Raw genomic sequence first — 20,208 nt, 5'->3', positions numbered from 1 at the left:
TGATCAGTATGCAGGAGACCATCCCTGGTGACTTTGGATCTGAGAAAGTAGAGGCCTTGCAGGGAAAATTCTGTAGCATTAAGATAGAACGGTCTTTTCTGTTCTTGTAAGCTCTGTGTGATAGCTGAAGCTGTGGCCCTGGACTGCAAAGACAGCAAAATTCATTGCTTTTTCTGCTATTGATTTGCTCTGGCATTTAGGCAATCATTGAGAAAGGCTTATGTATCCTCTCCAGGAAAAAGAAATAGAAGTAGGAAGGAAATAGGAAAAGACTGAAATTGATTCTTTATCCAGCCCTTCCCCTGTTTTGCAGAGTGGCATTTTTATCTCCTTTCTTCTGCCTTTTTCCCTTCCCTCCAGTTATCCAGCTATCTCCAAAATTAAGATAATAACAAAATACTGATTTTGCAGGTCTAATTGATCTAAATAAAGGCATTTGCAGATTAAAGAAACTCACCAAATATAAATTTTGAACATAACATCTGAGAACTCACAACAGGCAGGACAGATTAATCTCCGGTGTTGTATGAAGCTGTTTGGAGCGTCTCTTATGCCAATATCCCGTTGGCCAAGAGAACAGAGGGCATTTGGCATTGTTTGCAATCAAGCTTATGTACAATAAATCATGCACAAATGAATAGTAAGATAGTGTAAATCAGAGCTGATTCATTGAATTACTTCCACATTGCTCTGTTAAAAGCATTAAACATAAGCTTTTAATGATCTGGCTCATTATTTTAAAAACACAGTCTTGTGTAAATCAGCCTTTAAATTGATACTTACTATATGTAGTTCGTGTGCATCAGCAACACAGAATAAACAAAAACCATAGCCACCTCGGCGATGTCTGTTGACCAAATCCAGGGCCACTCTTGCATTTGTTTCAGTAATATTACAGTCTGTAGGTGTAATGCTTGGGATTTTTTGGACATTTGAGTGCTGCAGTAGTTATAAAAAAGCTGAAGCTAGAAGCAGCATTGTTTTGTGATTGTGATGTTAGGTCACTTCTGCCCACATTCTGATAAAGCCAGTAGTATGCTTTTAAATCAGAGTAGCCCGCCACAGTTATAAATAGTGCTAAAAGGGCATGGTTTTGTATAAATTGAACTGTTGTGTCAGAGGACCATTACCTTGACCTCAGATTAACATTTGCAAACAGCAAGTAAATGATTATATAGTGATCGAGCAGATTTTGAGGAAAGTAGGCCTTATAATTCTCTCTGGACTACACATCAAAGTGACTATTTTGTGATTCTTTAAGCAGGCACTGTGCAATAGTGTTTTACTATGAAAAATACTTAGCTTCTAACGGTATGCTGCTGAGCCTGGCATTAAGAAGGTCCAGTTTATGTATGCAGGTATTATGCAATCCTGAGTTTCTGTTTACTGTAAAGACAGTTGAACTGAAAATATCTGAAATATTTGCGGTCAAATGATGGCTATATCCATATCCCTGTTTTTACGTATCCTTACTGAGCAGAGAACTAGTGAAAAGGAAACAAGGAGATCACAGAAAAAGGGATGTAGCTCAAGGTGCACTTGCCAGCTGGTGTTCCACAGTTTCTATGTGAGAACCTGCTACTCTTCCAGCTCGAGAAAATTTAGAGCAGACTTCTGTCAGCTTTACATCATTTCAAACTGCTACACGGAATGGGACTGACTGGCCTAATATCGATGTAAACTAGGCATGGCATGAAGTGACATAAAGCTGCCTTTGCATTCTCAATCTGAGCAGTTCTCTGTGCTCTTTGGCTGTAGTAGCCTTCATAGACTTCTTCAGAGAATTGCTGGTAATATTTTGTATTTTTTAAAATAATTCAGTACATACTAAGATTCATACCTTTCACAGGATATGCTGATATCCCCTGCTAAGCAGAAAGGAGGAGATGTTGTCTCATTGTATTCAAAATCTTTTATTCGGGATAGTTGAAGATATTCTTAATAGGCAGTAATTGCTTGTCAAGAAATGGCTGAAGTTTGAATACAGAATTCAAACTCTTGAATAAGAAAATAAGAAAATCCAATGTGAGTCAAAAGTGACAAGATCAGATTCAGACGAGAAATAGTTCTAAATCCTGGTTGGTGTGAAGGGTTGGATCACCTTCTCATAGAAAAAGGTGCTAGCTGTGTAGTTAACTTGGGCTTACACGCTTGACTTTGAAATTTTTCTTTGACTTATTTTTGTGAGAAACATTGGGAAATACAATGAGTAATCTTCCTTAACCATTACCTTATTTCATTAATCCTTATTAAAAAAACCCCCAACTTCTAGCATGTCTGCTGTCTAAGAAATCATATTTTAAAATTATAGAGCTGAAGCAGTGGCTTTCTTTTATAGTTATTTCAGGAAACACTTGAAAATTCTCTGGTGGTAGATAAGCTAAATGGAGAATCTTACAATATTAGAACCGGGGGCAGTCAAAACTAGTGCAAATCAGTTATAAATGGATAAAAATAGTCCCCTCGCAACTGGTAGTGAACTTCTGGAACTTGTTGCCGCAGGAAGATGTGGAGGCAGACAGTATCATCAGGGTCAGAAATGGCTTAGAAAAGTTCATGGACAGCAGGTCCTTAAGTGAGTACTAGAAGGACTAAGCAGATAAGAACTCTTTAAAATCCCTAGTACAATGACTGGGTACTGGAAAAGTACAAGGGGAATAATTTGCAGAAAGGGGGCATGTTCTATGTTTGTCCTAACCTCAACTGTGTTTTGTCACAGTGGGAGATGAATACTGCGCTGGATGAACCATGCTCTGATGCAGCAGGGCATTTCTTTTGTTTCTGTTTTTATAATGTTTCATTATAATAATTCAGAATTTCTTCTGTGGAGGATTGAAAACAAGTGGTGAAATTAATGTTGTGTAAATAATAAAAGACATTTGAAATACATCTCATCAGTTAAAAATAATATTTGCTTCATTGCTGTGTTCCAAAGTGCACCCCCATTCATTACTTACAATACTGTTTAATTTTTCAAATGGGTGGTCATATTGAAGAAAGGCATCAAATTAGGTAATTTATAACATAATTCCCTCACTCGTCTATTGTTTGTAGTTTGGTCCTTTTTTCTCCTTTTGTTCTGTGCTGTTCATTGTGACACTGATCATTTTCTTGACAGTGGCTTATGTATTTTTTATGTATGAAATAGAAACACTATGAATAAACAGCACAAACTGTACAATTCCTGCAAAATTGACTGCAGAAGTAAAAGTAAGATTTTGTTCCCAGTGTAGAGAGTTTTGTCCTTGATTTCTTTGGAAAGGAAGGATTGGACTTTATTATTAAAAAGTGGACAAGCACTCCAGGCAGAGTCAGCAGTTAATTAGATATTGGGTGTACTTGAGTAAGTATAATGTATTTTTATAATTTGTCATCCAGTTTGATATCTCATAATAATTATTTTGGGTTTACATTTATTGCCTGGAAGTTTTGTGTGTTGCTTTAATAAAGCTGTTTCTATAAACAGATTGCTGGAAGGAATAGGAATATTTATCTAAACGTGGCATTTCTCTCAAGTAGCTTATCAAAAGCTTGTTTATCTCTATGACTTTTACTAAGACTTGATTTGCAATAGTAAAAGGTGATCCACACTCAAACTTTAAGGAGTTAAACATCCATCCTGAGCCTCTCTCCAGAAATCTGGGAGAACACACCAAAAAGAGGTTTATCTTCCCCACTTGAAACACAGGGAATCAAATGCTTAATAGATAGAACTTTATTCTAGAGGGGCAAAGGAAGAGAGCTGACAAATAAATGAGGTAATATGCAATAACCAGTTATTCCTTTCCTAAAGTATAGTTGTAACTATTTACAGATATCTCTGATTTGTTAGGAGGACAACTGCTACGCTAGCTGACTGTTCTCTACCTTCTGCAATAGCACTTCACTTGCAGACTGGGGTTATCAAATCGCACAGCTCAGTCAATTATGCACGTAGCGAGACCTTATCCAGCTTCCAGCCTGTGCTGCTCTGCAGCTGCTGTTGTTTCTGCTCCTAAGCGAGCCGACAGCTAACAAGGACACATATGGCTCCAGTTGCTTATAGGTGAATTCTTGGCTAGCTTCTCTTTACTTTTCTTAGTCTGTGATGCCTCATAACTTCAGACCAGGGCAGCCTGATTTTACAGCTAGCTGGGGAAAAAAAAAAAAAAAAAAGCTTTGCAGTTTTTGGGGTAGCTCTACATTTAAAAAAAATTCCCCCAAGTATGATGGAAAAATATATAAATGTGTCCTGTCTTCATTCACGTGTCATTTCTCTGCTGGGTGTAAACAGGGTGCCCCCTGATGTAAATGTGTTGTGGTTTGACCCCAAGCATCAACCAAGTACCACACAGCTGCTTGCTCACTCCTGCCCACCACCAGAGGCATGGGGAGGAGGGCCAGGAATAAGGTAAAACTTGTGGGTTGCGATAAGAACAATTTAATAATTGACATGAAATATAATAATAAAAACAACAACAACAAATAATAATAATAATAGTAGTAGCAGCAGTGATGGAGAGAGAGGGAAAGAGGAATAAAATCCAAGAGGAAAAAAACCAAACCCAAGTGATGCGCAGTACAATTGCTCACCACCCACTCACCAATGCCCAGCTAGCCCCCAAGCAGTGATCAGCCTGCCCCAGCCAACCCCCCAGTTTATGTACTGAGCCTGACGTTCAACGGTATGGAATATCCCTTTGGCTAGTTCAGATCAGCTGTCCTGGCTGTGTCCCCTCCCAATTTCTTGTGCCCCTCCAGCTCTCTCCCTGGCAGGGCCTGAAAAACTGAAAAGTCCTTGACTTAATAGAAACATTACTTAGCAACAACTAAAAACATCAGTGTGCTATCAACATTGTTTTGGTACTGAACCCAAAACACAGCATTGTACCAGCTACTGAGAAGAAAATTGACTCTATCCTGACCAAAACCAGGACAAAATGTGATGTTATATAAATTTGGTTCAGTTATGGTCTTCAAAGCAGGAGCTACAACTATAGCTTTCCCTCCCTGCCTGCAGCTTATTTTTCTTTACCAGTTACCGTTTTTTTATCAAACTTCTAGAAGCTTCATCACCTTGTCTATCAAATTCCTTTCAAATGGACCTTAAGTTCAAAAGCTATTTGGAGCAGACCAACTGTGAAGTGAGCAGGCTGACAATGTAGTTACAGGAGTCTCATTGCTTAGGAGCCCTCAAGAACTAAGACAGGGAACAAAAAGGGTGTCAGTTTTCCTTGTTTTGTCCTCAGTGTCTTTGGCTGCAAATTGGTTTCCAGAAAAACACCATAATTGTAAATACATGAGCTTAAGGATTTGTTGCAAGACTGACCTGTTTGCTGGGGGGCTCGAGAGGCTGGGGAAAAAGGTGGGGTTAAGAATTTGATGTTTAGAATGGAGTCAGAGGAAGTTCCAAGGGATTTGCCTTTTTCAGAGCTTGTTCTTAACACTTTAACTCATGCATATAAGTTGCAGCAGGTTAACATAAGGGAAGTATTTGCAACTATTGTGGTTGTATAGTATTTATGATTATATCTAATGGGAGGTCTTTAAAATCTACCTTTGAAATAAAAATAATATATGTATATTCTGAATACAGATGCTTAACACGTATAATATCAGAGATGCAGAAGAAAATGTTTAACCACGAGTGTGTACAATGGGCAGGTTCTGAAGTCAGACAAATAGAATTTGTAATTAACTTATTTTATAAAAACCTTTCTTTTTAAACCCATCTTGAGAACTTTGATGTCTGGGCCTTGCTTTTTTAAATCTTTCTGATTGGCCAAGGATGAGTGTAAGAGAAGGGTAGCTGAAAATTCTAAACAAATGCATAGGAAATGTATGTATAAGTCAGCATCTCTTACCCTTTGAATCTGACTGACCCTTTTTTTTGTTTTTTGCATTCACGATGCCTCACCTATATTCAGAGATAAGGGCTTGATAATAACTGGTAAAAATGTTAATAGTCCTGGAGGTCACTGACCACTGATTATCTGTGCCTGAATAAAAGGCATTGTCGGTGTGAAATGAGAATGTTTGCTCAAATAAACATCAGAACAGATTTTAGCTGGACATTACCCAGACAGTAAGTTAATAATGGATGATATAAAATCATAAGATCAATAAGTGTTGAAAAACCATGAAACATAATTGAAAAGTAAATTGGGAATTGTCTGCCAGCATCCACCTGCTGCTCATCTCCAGTGACTGGATGGAGGGCTTCTGTGTGTTACTGGCCTGTTCACTGCTGGACAAGGAGAAGCAGAGCTTAACAGTTCACAGTCCTGGGGGGAGAAGAGAGCATGTGTGGTGTGATGGAAGGTACGCAGACTACTATTGCCAGGTGTTTTGCTCAGTTTGGCTAGAAGGTGAGAGACCAGGCCAAAATATGGAGAAGTTCAGCACTATCTGGACATGTTTTTTAGCTGATTTGCTGCAGTCCTGTCTGATCATGCTGTCACAGAGAGTAAATGTGTGCAGACCAGACACATTGCATCCTGTTCCCTTATCTGCCCATGTGTGCATGTTGGAGGGAGAAAGCCACAGTGCTGGCCCACTCACAGGTTTGCGTAAATATGCTGAATCAGCACCAGGATTTGCAGTAGTGATGACTAAACATTATAATCTGTTCATCATATCAGTGCCATCTGGGAGTGCCACAGTATCCAGGTATGTCCTAAGGACACAGGAAATACAGAAACTATGCCTCCAGTCTCCTTCAAGAATTTAGTCTGGGACATTAGTACCAGTCCTTAATTATGGTAAACATTGGTGGTGGCTTTGGTGACATGGAAAGCTCGGTGCAGGATTGTGCTGAAGTGACCACAGCAAATAAAGGAAATGGTCATGAATCTGCACTGACCGCTGATGCTTGCTGTCTGCACTGTAGATACAGTTACTGCTTAGATAAACACCCCTTCTGGTATTTGTTTTTAAATCATAGAAGTCTTTGAACCTGAATCTCAGATCCAAGCTAAAGTATTGATTCAAATGTCATTTCTGAGCCTTGTCTGCAGAACAGTCTAAATGATATCGAAATTGAATGCTCAAAACTGTGGATCCAGACTTTCAGTGATTCCCTTTAACTCCCCCTGTTTATGTTCACACCAGCTCCACGCCATTTATTTTCACCTGCTGCCATTGCTGTTTGATTTACTATTGTAAGCAGCTGTAGTGAAGGAAGAGAACCAATTGAAACGGAGTACTCTTGACTGTGGCTAGCAGTTAATGAAGCCGATTTCTTTCCCAGTACTCCTTCTGGGGAAGAATCCAGTTAATTTTGTTGATATAAATCTCATAGTGTCATTAAACTAATGGAGCCACAGTGAGATTAGAATCAACATGTAAACAGTTAATAGAATAGGCAGCATTATAAAATAGCAGAAGTGAGAAGTATGGCGGTTAACTGAAAAGAGGGACAAAAAAGCATTTTGAAAATCACTGAAGGGTGACAGGCTCTTGCCCCAGTGCTCTTGTCCTCTGACTCACTAAAGCCAAGGATGGGTGCTCTGTGTGAGGGCATGGAGTGACACCTGGTATCCCTGATTTTGGCATGTGGCAAATCAGCTGTTCCTGTGCAGAGAGGTAGAACACACTCATCATGCTAGGGAAGCCTGAGCTGGCAAAGGTGAAACTTCCGGACAGAAAACGAGATGCTGTAAATTGATGACTTGATAAAAAGGGAAATGCTGGCACAGCCTACAGCTCATTTGAATGTTATGATTTTTGGAGAATGACCTGATTTTGAACTGTTTTCTACTATGAAATGAATGAAACCAAAATATGTTGAAATTTCTTATGATGTAAAATTGAAATGGAATTATTTTTGGCTCAGTTGATGTGTTTCACACATAACTTTTTGGCTTAGTTTAATCTTTGAAGGAATTAAATTACTCCTTTATTTACAATTTATGTTTTTAAGAGTTTTGCAAACTGAAAAAACAAACGTATTTGTTGTGAACATAACTCCATACAATATTTCAATATTATTTTGTCTCCACTCAAAATAATACTTCTATTTATATTTTTATATAATATTACAATTATACATTTGGATCAAATCATGTAATGCCAGAATACTATAACAAAACCATAATTTTGTGTTGAAAGGCTCTTTGAATGAAGAAATTATCCAGCATCTCTGGGGATGATTCAGCAGCATAAAAGCTTCAGAAACAATAATATTTTATTGATTTTATTTTGAAAAAATGTTTTTCAAGTATGGTGGCAGCTACAGAAAGGCTCTAAGGACTTACATGAACCCCATAACTATTGCAAATATCAGTGCAGTCCTGGCCACAAGTGACATTTCTTTCCAAGGTTCACTCTTCTTTTCTTCTTGTCTTCTCATTTATTTGTATTTGTGATTATCAGTATGGTTGCTATGTCTGGCTTTGGTGAAATTGATTTTTCTTAGCTACAGGCTATAGAGTGTCCCTGTGGTTTTTATTATAATGAAGTTAATATGACCTATCTGAAGAAAGAATTAGGCTGATTTTGTAAATCATCATTTTTCCTGCACAGCAGGGTCAGTAAAGCATAAGAATCTGAACAGCCTGGGCTTGATTCTCCACCAGCCAGAATTATTTGCGGAGGTTTCACACACGGGTAGCCTCTTCCACTTTCTTTAAGTGAGGGTATAAAGCATTAAGAAAAAAATAGTCTTTCTGGAGATCTTCCATGGGAAATAAAAAAATAGGCTAAGCTCATCACAATATAATTAAGCAGTTAACACATAAAATAATAAAAACCCACTAGCTTTTAATACTAAACAGTGCTGAAGTCCTGTTCCCCGTTTATACAGCATCACAGCGGGTGTGACTCGGTAAGGGCCCTGAGAGCATCCCTCCTCCTGGCGGCTGGGCGGCCGGGCGCGGGGCCAGCTCAGCGCAGCCCCCCATGGTGCCCCTGGGGTCGGGCTCCCAGGCAGCGCTGCAGGGAGGCCACGGCCACGGCTGACCCCGTTCCACTTCCCACTGCAGTGCTTCAGGCTGAGGCTGGAGCATTTTGCCCTCTGCCTGAGCTCCAGCTCCAGCTGCATCGTGGCTGCACCTGGGCCTGGCCACGCACCCTGCTGATCCAGACCCAGATTCAGACCTGCAGCCTGGCTCCCCGGCCTGACCTCAGACCTGCCTTGTCACTGTGGTCTTGCTTGGAGACCACTGGGCTGTGTCTGGCTCTGGTCACTGTAACCAGAGCAGATCCTGACCATGACTTGCGAACTCATGTTCCTGGCTTGATCTCAGACCTGCCTCATTGCCCATGAACTTACATGGTGATCTGGCCTCTTCCTATCACTTGACTGCCACCGGGGTCTGCCCTGCTGGCCTTGCTCAGGTACCATGGGACAGGCCCCTGCCCTGCCAGCCTGGTTATCACACTCGGCTCCGTCTCACCACCCCTTGGGGAGCAACCATCCTGCGCTGGACCGTGATGGACTTCTGCTACTGGGGATATTTTTTTTCTGATGCCTTTGGGCTGTCTCAGCCCTGCAAGTTCTTTTACCCTGCATAGTTACCTTTCCTTCATGCTCCTACTGATGGGAGGAATTTGAGAATTAAAAGCCGAATTCTTTTTTTGGAAAATTCCCCAGTTAATTTTTTTTTCTAATGTGTTCTTGTGCTTTCTTGAAAATGAGAACTGCAAAGATGAACACTGTAATAAGCAATTTATTTACTTAAAGATGTTACACAAATTGAAAGACCAGGTTGTGATCGTGGTCATTATTTTGCTGCAGGTATTTGCGATGATTGAATGCTTGCTAGGCTTTGGTAGGCTTTTTAGGCAGCAAAGGCTGGATAATGGAATTTATCTTCTTTGCTTCTCCTGGGCATGAGTCTGATAGAGAAAGTTCTTCAGGAAAAGGGAGAACAGCTGGTCCAGTGACTGGTTTGGTCAAGTCTGGTTTGTCTGTTTGAGTCTTTTCTCTGTCAAGACTGGGCATAGATCCTACAGCCCTGGGTGGAACTGGCTTTCCATCTTTATGTTCAATTTGACTTTCTGGTAGGTTTTGGAAAGAGGTGTCCTCATTTGAAGGGGGTAGAATTTTAACCCAGCCCACCGTTTTTTCTACATGTGGGGAGAAAGGATTGACTTCTGAAGGGAAAGCTTGTTGATGATTCTGGCTGGATTTTCCAGGTGTTTTATTATCTTGCTGTTTCCCCTCTTCAGTGGCAGGATCCTAAATAACAGGCAATAAGCATTACCGATGTTGAAGCTATTCCAAATTCTTTCAGATGTGGAGAAGGTCACCCTTCACACTAAGGATCTGCTGCAATTTCAGTTTGCAAAGACCAGTGGCAGAACAGAAGTTCAAAAATAGACAGAAGGAACTGCTTCTTATGCCAGTGGATATGGGTGCATGAAATTTGGGTAACTACATAGTTATTTCTCTTTGCATTCCCTTTGTTATTTACAATTTTCTTGTAGAGCATTCTAAACACGTTCTGTGGGATTGACTCTATACTTATTCTATTGCCTTTTTATCCACCTAGCAACAGTCTGTTTTATCACATGAGACATCTTCCTGATTTGGCCTTATCACTTTCTTGAAGCCCATACCTTTGTGAACAAGAAAACTTAAAAATGGCTGGTCTTTCAAAAGTTCAATTCTTGTTTTGTAAAGGAGTATTACTCTTGTAATATTAAGATTAGATAAAGAAATACCTGCACACTGTAGATTTCACAGGATATTGTGACAAACTGTTCATGTTCCAAGCGGCTGTTTACTACAGAGCCTTTGCAGAAACCTATTTGCTGGAAGAAGAAAATGCAAGCATTTTTTCACATTGTAGCACTGAAACTTGGTTCCTATCTTGTAAAACAAGCGATTATGAAAGGCTGAATAGTCATAGCTTCTACATGTATTTGTAGGGATAAGCAGCTTGGGCAAACTTTTATTTTGGGATTGGCAAGATTACAAAGGCAGGCAGCATTTTGAAAAAGGCTTTATGTTTGCAAAGGAGGGTTAGGCAACATGATATTAAAAATATGTTGGCCACTTAAGGCCCAAGTACAACAGCACACTTAAGTTCTGTTGCAGCAGAATATCCCCATGCAGGCAAGTTGTGTAACAGAAGTTAAAATCATTTTTCAGGCAAAACCAATTTCACACCATGCTAGTGAAAGAAACCATGAAAAAATGTTGTTTCTAGTAGTTGTGGTTTTACTGGACTCTAGGTGGACGTGGCTTGGATCTAAGTTAAGATGGGGCTTGAAATGTTATCTCTTGGCAGCATGCCCATTTAGTCCTTCAGTTTCTCTTGTAATTTTTTCCTTAGTTCCTAAATGTTTTCCTTAGCTGGCCTGGCTGTAGTATGAATATACTCTTTATGCATTGTTTGTGATTTATTTTGTGTGTTTACTTGGAAGGAAGAAATCCTTAAAAATGATTCAGCTTTGTAAGGCAAAACTACCCCACCTTTTTCTAGATGGTATTTTTTTCTGTTTTCTTTGTTCATGAACTTCTAGGTAAGAATTCAGAACTTCTACTGAAATATTTATTCTAAAGCAGTTTGTACAGTTGCAAGACAGTATAGAGCTACAACGCAATAAGAGGTGCCTGTGGGTTTTGATTCTTGTCTGCAAAGAACCAAAGGGATAGGCTAAGTATTCACTGAGGAATCATACTATCTGAAAATAGGTGTTTATACAAGGAAAAGTACTTACAGCTAGTTCTGAAGAAAGTGGCTTGCACTTGGAGATGTCAGCAGTTGTGTCATTTTTGGAGCAGGATGTCTCCTGAATTAAAAACTCTACAAAATATGCAGGACCAACGACCCACTGTAAATGAGAGACCAGCAGCAGTTGGACCTTGTGCATGTGTCAGGAAGAAGGAAGAACCCTACAGTCCTTGAAACAGATGTAAAATTCCTGCTAAGTGTGGAAGGAGCAGGTTATACTTAGGGTATTACTGTTAGTTTTATTACAGGAGAATAATTTTTTGCCAGTACTGCTTTATTGCCTCATTGTTTTTTACTTCTTCTATATGAACAATCTTAGTAACTCATGAATTAGCTATAGTTGAAATGAGTTTGGGTTTTCTGCTAAGTTAGTATTCACATAGAATTACATAGCCAAAACCCCTCTTCAGTGCCTAGTTGATAATTTTTGGCTGCTTTAATGAACAGGATCACTTATTCTGTTTCTCAAATGCAAGTACCTCAGGATTGGAAGATGGGAGCAAGTAAATACTCTATAGTAGTAATGTGTTAACAGTTTGAGACAAAGAGTGAAGACCACCTTGTTATCAATACATAATGAATTTTAGAGAGACTGGATATTACTGTAGTAAACAAACAGGATTTAGCCAGGAAATCATTAACTCTCTGTTAGTCTAAAATTAGTTTTAAACCATGTTTAAACTAATTCAGTGAATTACAGGTATGGTTTGGAAGGGAAGACTGTGCCTTACTAAATACTTTCTACTAGAGATTCACTAATTCATGGTTGTGGTAGAGCAGTGAACTCACAGTGAAGCTTTCCTAAACTTTGGAACAGAAATCTGTGTCTTCAGTTTTACATAAAGCCCTTCTTTTTGCAATAAATGGAGTCAAAGTCTTGGATCAATGCAGATATTAATTTCCCAGAAGAATTCTGCATAGAAGTATTCTCTGTACTATACAGATACAAATTCTAAACAATCTGTAAGACATAACAAACCATATAAAGTTTAACAGGTGGATCCATACTTCTTAAAGGCTAAAGCAAGTCAGATGAACCTTGGCTTACCTGCATTGAAGCTCTTGTGACATTGAGGACAGAGAAATAATGAGTTTGTTCACTCTCTTCATTGAACTTGGCAAGGCTTTGAACAGCAGCCTCCAAATATCTGGGCTCAGTTGGATTGTCATCAACTGGGCAGTCAGGACATAGCGTCCAAATATATCTGGGTGGAACTTTGTATTCAAACAAAACAATGTCATTAGAGAAAGCATAACCATAAGAGCATGTTGATAGTGTAGGTCACTTTAAATGCATCTATGCCACCAACCATACCCAATTGTCCTCCGGTCCCCTACAGTAACAATATGTGGTTTGATTCACTCAATGATTTTGAATCTTTTTGAATTTGCAGACCCATAAAAATGTTGCAGCGGAGGCAGAGACACTGCAGAAAAAAAGGTTAACCTACTGAGGGCAGGCTTGCTGTTTTTATTTGCCCTTCACAAACCCATAAAAATGCTTTCTGGACCAAAGGGTAAAAGCTCATATAAAGGCTCTGCTGGGTTTCCCAGAGGTGAAAACAGTTATTACTGCACTGTTCTGAGCTGCAGGACCACACTGGCCTTATGATCACTGACTTGAGAAAATTAGGGCAGCTGAAAGCTAATAGAGACGCTGTGGTGCCATAATTACAATTAAAATTTAAAGTCATGCTATATGGCAAAAAGTGTTTTTCCAGTCCTCTTTTAAAGTGGGTGTGTTAAATAAAGACATACCTGGTTGTAAAGTGCACTCATAAGTATTCAGATGAGCAGTATTTCTTGCCTGATTAATGTAGATAATTGCTTTGCATTGGCCATAAACCTAAAACAGTATAAATATTTAGAAACAATTAATATTGCACCCTTTGCACTGATCATCTGCTACCTAGACAGTGAGTGATTCATTTTCTCCTTGCAGTTATGAAATTCTTTTCAAGAAAAAAAGTTGGGTTAATACTCAAATGGCAATGAAGCACATTTGTAAGTATGTCCTTTAGAATAAAAGGCCAAATCTTCCCCTGGTATAATTCTGAGCTATACAGGTACAGCGCTTGTCTGCAGGATGGCCTAAACAAGGCCGCCCTTCTGGCAGCTAAGAAGTGCCCGAGTGTCACAGAGTCGCAGAGTGCTTTCCCTGGCCAGGCCCCCCACGCACTGGGAGCTGGGTCTGTGTCTAGAATCCAGAAAGCTTAAACCTGGAGATCAGCTCAGAGTGTTTGGATCCAGTCACCTGTCTTTCCACCTTCCCCCTTCTCCTATGTCCATAGTGAGGAAGGAGAGAGGGAGGAAGGACCCCAAAGTAGGTTTGTGGCACAGTAAGATCACCCTTGCACACAGAGAAACTCTTGACTTGTGGCAGAAGAAAATACTGGCCTATTCATATCCATTGTAGCTTTATGTTTAAAAGTTGAATGTATATTCTCTTGAGTGCTTCTTAAATAATGCCACATGTATGACCAAGCCCTCTAGGACATACATTCGTTGACTTCACAGAAGCCATACTGACCATAGATGCTTTGCACCCTTTTCCTGCTGAAAGCACTGTAAGAAGAAGTGAGCAGAATTCTTTCCCCCCCCCTAGATTTTCATTTAAAAATGAAGATTGATTGACCTAAGAAGCAGCCAGGAAAATTTAATCATAACTTTTTTTTTCATGTGAAGCTTCTTTCTCATCATTTGTCATGTTATAAAGGTTTTTTCTTCACTTGTTCAGAATCATTTTGGTCACCTGTAGCAAGTCTTGGATCACTTTCTGCCTTCACAGCTTATCTTGCTGAGCTTTCTTTTTTCTCCTCTTTCAGTGCAATTTTTGCAAAGTTGTCAGAATAAGAGCGGAATTAAACTAAACCAAAAATCTCATGTTATATAAAAGTGAGTTTCTTTTATTCCCGTCTTGACAGGCTGTCTTTAAAATAAACTCTTACAGGGTTGCTATAAAAAGGAAACCATTTATTCTAAGTAGTGTCCTAGCATGGCTATTTAGTTATGTCTGCTTATAGCTCTGGTCAATTAACTTTTTCTTTTAATTTTCATTTTTTAAAATAAATCTTACTAGTCTATAAACTGATTAGCAAGTACACAGAAAAAGTGTGGACCTTGAAAAATGGGTTTTGATTTCTTCTAAGTTCTGCTGCCTACTAAAAATGCATGTGTAAGGATTTTGCTGTCATCAGTAGTACCTGAGTAACTCATCATACTTGAGATTAAATAAGAAAATAAAATCCTTACACTTGTATGAGCAGGTCTGGCTGTACAATTCTTCCACAACTTTTTGCTGCGTACATGGCATTCAGTATCGACTACATCCAAGATGAGATAGAAGACAGAACCAGTGTTCTCCTGGAAACAAAAAAAGAAAGTTTCATATCTCAATTTTGTATAGAATAAAGTAGGGACACAGAAAAGGGAGAGATGGAGAAACACAAAACACACAGGCGGGGCACACAGTTACCCTGAAAACTGAACATTCTGTGGGACAAATTCTCAACAGTGGCAAACCAGGTGAGATTCAGGCTCTGTTAGAACAGGCTTGGTGATGCATCTAGCCAGCTTTAATTAATGAACAGCCTTTTAGAGCCAGTTTTATCCTTCTGACTCTGGTACCAACCAGAACCCAAGAATGAGGACTAAACATGGTGATGTTTTCATTGTCAACTGCATTTTATGATTAGAATTGAAAGGTAGGTTATTTTTGCCTTCCATAAGAATGAGACGATAAATACCACAAAAAATAAAAATCTGCTAAGATGGAACATTGGTAGGCATTAGAAACATTAGAAATACCTTACTTTTTAGAGTAATATCTTCTTCAAGTATGGATGCTTTGCACTTGCTGGAAAGAGACTGTGACTTCATTGAGGCAAACAACTTGAATATTGTCTCAGATCTCAGAAAGTGCTATGAGAGACCTTGCATATCCATGTTTCTGACCCACTTAAAGCTTCAGTCCAGTGCTTGCATTCTGAGCCTGTGCTTAAGTCCAGAAAACTACTCAGTGTTCACTGCAGCATGGATGCACAAAGCATTTAGGGCTCAACTTTTGGACAAACATGTTTCCATGTGAGAGGACAGGTAAGCAGTGAAAGTACAGCTCCATATATGTAGTGGTTACATCATGTGGTACAGAAAGATGAGATGCTGCGTGGTGCAGCTCCTGGTTCTGCTTCCGCTGTAACTATTGGTAAGCACTTTTCCAGGGTATTTACCAAGGATACAGCTTAGTAGGATCATATTTTATTTTCTGTAGTGGAAGGCTGGAAAGAGAGCAGTCATTTACACATCCTAAAGAACTTAGATGTGTTAGCTGCATGCTTAGACTGAGATTATATCTTTGCTGAAGAGGGAGAAAAAAGAAAATTGAATGAGAGCAGTATTCATTCATTCCTGGTTAATTTCACTGGTTTATGGGGCAAGAGTCTTGTAGAAGTCTGGGGCCAGTATCTATACAATTTTGGCTTCAGTTTTGATTTCTGATTAACAGCAACAAAAGACCAGTCAATAGGGCATCTAAAGACTGGAGTACTGCTGGCTTTTTTTTTTTTTTTTTTAATCCTGCTTGGAAAAACACTAAGAGTTATCTGGTTTTGAGTTCTGAGGAGACCACATGATACCAGCTATTCCAGTCACACAGTATAGAGATCTCTGGAAAGAGACTGGGGTGGTTATTTTATGTGAGCTCTACCCTATATACTTGTAAATGTAATACTAAACCCTTTAAATATAAAAGAGCAAAATAAATAGAAAGCAAATATAAAGAATTAGTAAATTGTTTTGTTAGCTTTGTCTTTAAGTTATATTCTTACATATGCAACTTACCATGTTTTATCTAATTATTTGCATTTTCATATCCTCTTTTTTCCCCTGATTGTCCTATGAAGTAATCTGGTAATGCCTTGCACTGAGCTTTCAGGGTTTGCCTACACTAATCCTGAGGCTTGATTATAAGTGTAATTCTCAAGGTTGTGAAAAGATCAAAAGCTATTTTGACGAAGAGTGAAGCAGAGGTGCAGCAGCACTGTGTGCAGTGGCATGGCAGTATCCCCACAGCTGGCTGCATAGTTCCATCTGTGGAAGAAACTAATTGTAATTTTCTCTTTACAAGCAAGGTACCTAAATACCACGATGATATGTCTCCTTAATATGATAGCTAATATAGGTTAAATCAGTAAACAGAAAGCAAGACTGGTCAAAGAGTAATTACCATTCGCTGAAAACTTGTTTTTTGAGTAGTGCAGCATTTGATACAAGCTTGTAACTTTTAAGTGTGTCCTCTGTGAGACAAAAAAAAATAATTCACTAAGACTATCTTGCATTAAGAAGCAATAGCCAAGAAAAATGTGTATCTTTAAGAAGTCCTGAAGCTGGAACTGGTGACTTGAGCTTTAAAGTCGGTTGTTCAGGTATTCTGGAGGCAAAAGCACACACATAATATCATTAAAGAAGTGTTCTTATAATCAAATGTGTTTAGTGTTAGATGGGTTTACTCAGCTGAATCATGAAGACTGATTATAAAGCTTGGTGATCTTGGAAATACTAAATGCAACCAGAGTGGACCAAACTATTTCCTGTTGCCTGTAGCTCTCTTGTGTAATATCAGCTCTAATATACAGATGAGGTTATTATAAAATCTACACATCTTTTTGTCTGCCTGCTTCCGTATATGTTATCCTCCACTGGGGAAAGGATAATTTGGGGTTTATTCACAGCTCAGCAGATCACTGAAGGTTTCATCATCCTTACTTTCATTTTCATTAAAAGACTGTTATGCAAAGGTTTTTTTGAGATCTGCTTAGTATTGAATAAAAACTTGTATCTTTTCTGCATTGCTCAAAAAAATCCCTTCCTCCATAGTGCTGATGCTAGGATTGCTGCTGCTGCAGTGCATGCTTAGGAGCCTGGAAGCCAGAAAAGATGCAGCAGCAGCACAGTATCCGTCTTCATGGCAGTGTAACCTGGTGCAAGGGAAAGAAATGAAATATTTTGGCATGTTTTATGATTTTGGTTAAGCGCCTGTTAGTGAAGTTAATCGTATCTTGTATGAAAAAAAGGCTCTGTCCTACTTCCATAGAAGTTAATAGCAGATGGCTCATTAGTTTAAATTAGAGCAAAACTGAACCACAGGTTGCTTAAGGGCAGATTTGAATTTGAAGTAACTTTGAAAATATTTTTATCCTGAGTATTGGTTAAAAAAATGGGAGGAAGGACCACTGACTGATAAAAAAAAATCTTTATTTTTTTGAGAGGAATAGAAGGTCACATAAGGCTGTTATTGTGCATGAACACCGCTGACATAGCTGACTGCTTTGTATGTTCTCAGTCCCAGCAGCAGCAAAAATGTGACAAAGGGCTTAGATTGTCTAGGTTGCTATCACAGTGTCTTGAAACACCATATTTACAGGATAAGCATATGAGATGCAAAAAATAAGGATAATGGTAAATTAAGCACACAGATGAACAAAGAGCAAAGTTAAGACTCTAGAGGATTAAGTGACAGACCAAATCACAAACAAAGACCAAAATTCTCCTGTGTGGAGATATACTTGGCACAGGTGAAGGGAGAAGCAGGGAGATGAATGAAATGGTTTACAGCAGGTCTGCACCCACCACGCTACACTCTAGGGTGGTCATAGGGGTGCTCTCATTATTGTCAGTAGGAAATAGTCCCAGGGTGGGGTCTAAGTACCTAACTCTGTGACTGGTGATGTGGGTTCTGGGCCAGCTCAGAGGCATCCCATGTGAAAAATTTCTCAAGAGACCTGATCCACTTGCTTAGTGGACACATTCTGTCACCTGAGCAAAGCATAGAACACAGTGCAAAGCACAGCAAAAGCAAAGTGTCCATCTTTAGTTGTGAGATCTGAGATTGCTGGAGGCCGCAGCATGTCTGCAGAAACTATGTCCTTGTGAGAACAGCAGGAAGTAGTCATATCCTTGCCAGTACAGATCTTTAAACATCTGGCAGTGAGCCTGATTTTCTTTAAGGATGCAGAACTTAGCCTTTCAGGTAAGATTATGGGAAGTGAGCAAGCATGGCAAGGAATGTTAATAGCATGATTCCACAGTGGTTTATGTGTTGTGGGCCTTGTGCACTCATTTCAGGTTGTCCTGGCTAGAGCCAGTAGTTTCAGCTATTATAACACAAAATAGTAATAAATTAAGCACACATAGAAAAATAAGATACTTAAGGGTATGAGAGTGATATTCCACAGGTATTTCCACTGTAATTTTTGCACTTGAACTGGTTTCAGGTTTCTTCTGGAGAATGAATCATCATTTAGAGGTCTGTGAAGGGATTCCCTGGTCCCAAGCTGGACGTGTTTACACCTGTTAGTGCTTACATCTTCTGTGCAGAATGCACGATGACTTAATAGCCTTTGCACTCCAACTGCTCAAGGCAGTGGGAGGAAGGTGTAAAATGAAATTAAATCAGAGTAGTGGTGTTTCATACCAAATTTGAACTGATGCCTGGAGCTATTCCAGGGGCAGGCAGCAGAAAATCGTGACTGCGATTTTGCTCTCTAATTGCCCACAGTGGTGATGAAACTAAACTGTTTCTAGTCATCTGTGCATAAAGTTGACATGGCCTCTGGAGTCCTGTGTATGTAATCTTACATTTGCCTTTTGAAATATTTCTTAGTTCAGATAGATACTGCTAAGGCATAGTGACAGACACAGGGCTCTTCATGGGAGAAACAGACACAGAACGAGCAGGTAACTTACCTGAGGTTGTTCTCGGACACTGAAAATTCGGTAGAGACTGAGTATGTAGCCCTCTTTTCGGTCAGCATTGATCTGGCGAAGAGCCAGATCTGCAGCCTCCTCTACTGCAGTGTCATCACAGGTGGGGGAAAGCAATGCAGTTGGTCCTTCTCTGGCAGGAGGAGAGGCAGCCCAGGAGCAAAGCGCCTGTATGCCAAAGAGCATTGAAATAAATAAAACCATTCTGCTTAGAAAACCAGTGCAGCAGATCGGAATGGTGGGTCAGTATAGAGGAGCTGAGACATGCATGAAATAGCAGACTTTTGTAATGGCGCCATGTCTCTTTGTAAACTTGTGTCCCCTTTTTATTACATACTGACCATCACCTTTAAACCCACAGCTGCAACAGCAAACACTAAGTCGATGATTACAAAGTTTTACAGAAGTGTTGTCATTCCCTCTGAGACCAGACAGCACTTTCTCCTTCTGACTTTGCATCTCCAATTCAGACTTCACTGGGCAGATCGTATAACTTTGACCTCATCCCATCAAGGGATATACACACAAAGCTACTTTCTTAAGAAATGAGAATTGCTTAAATAAACCTACATGCAGGACAGGTCTGGCTCCAGCTCTGTTCTGTCAGTGATCCACTTCTCCCAAATAAGGCAGTGAGAAGGGTCTCAGCAATTTGAACAGGAATTGAATAGGGGCCTCAAGGCTGACTAATTTTACACTTTGTATTTGTTAAATGCTAATTGTAAACAAATATACTGACTTTCTATTATATGCAGTTAATTTGGTAGGGATAGAAGGTCAGTTTGGA

At 39.4% G+C, this 20,208-nt stretch overlaps 1 protein-coding gene across 1 annotated transcript; it reads right to left on the bottom strand.

The window, feature by feature from the left end:
- Nucleotides 1-9,629: 9,629 nt before the first annotated feature.
- On the bottom strand, nt 9,630-19,740 carry FETUB (fetuin B). Its single transcript, XM_005235556.3, has 7 exons — nt 19,404-19,740; nt 14,913-15,023; nt 13,419-13,506; nt 12,709-12,875; nt 11,647-11,760; nt 10,645-10,734; nt 9,630-10,159 (listed from the first exon to the last, which is right to left on the bottom strand). Exons 1-7 carry the CDS (start codon nt 19,623-19,625, stop codon nt 9,740-9,742), a joined length of 1,212 nt encoding a protein of 403 aa, XP_005235613.1. The 5' UTR covers nt 19,626-19,740; the 3' UTR covers nt 9,630-9,739.
- Nucleotides 19,741-20,208: the final 468 nt, after the last annotated feature.

The sequence above is a fragment of the Falco peregrinus genome, chromosome 12, assembly GCF_023634155.1.
Source record: "Falco peregrinus isolate bFalPer1 chromosome 12, bFalPer1.pri, whole genome shotgun sequence".
NCBI lineage: Eukaryota > Metazoa > Chordata > Aves > Falconiformes > Falconidae > Falco > Falco peregrinus.
The sequence above is the reverse complement of the archived record's forward strand: the minus strand, read 5'-3'. Positions and strand labels throughout refer to the sequence as shown.

What these genes read in the sequence shown, in the direction of transcription:
- FETUB (XM_005235556.3), bottom strand. Translation starts at nt 19,625, where the DNA reads ATGGTTTTATTTATTTCAATGCTCTTTGGCATACAGGCGCTTTGCTCC. An exon ending in TGAGTGCACTTTACAACCAG is followed by an intron (nt 12,876 to 13,418) that starts GTATGTCTTTAT and finishes TTGAATACAAAG; the next exon opens with TTCCACCCAGATATATTTGG. An exon ending in GTGAAATCTACAGTGTGCAG is followed by an intron (nt 10,160 to 10,644) that starts GTATTTCTTTAT and finishes CCTGTTATTTAG; the next exon opens with GATCCTGCCACTGAAGAGGG.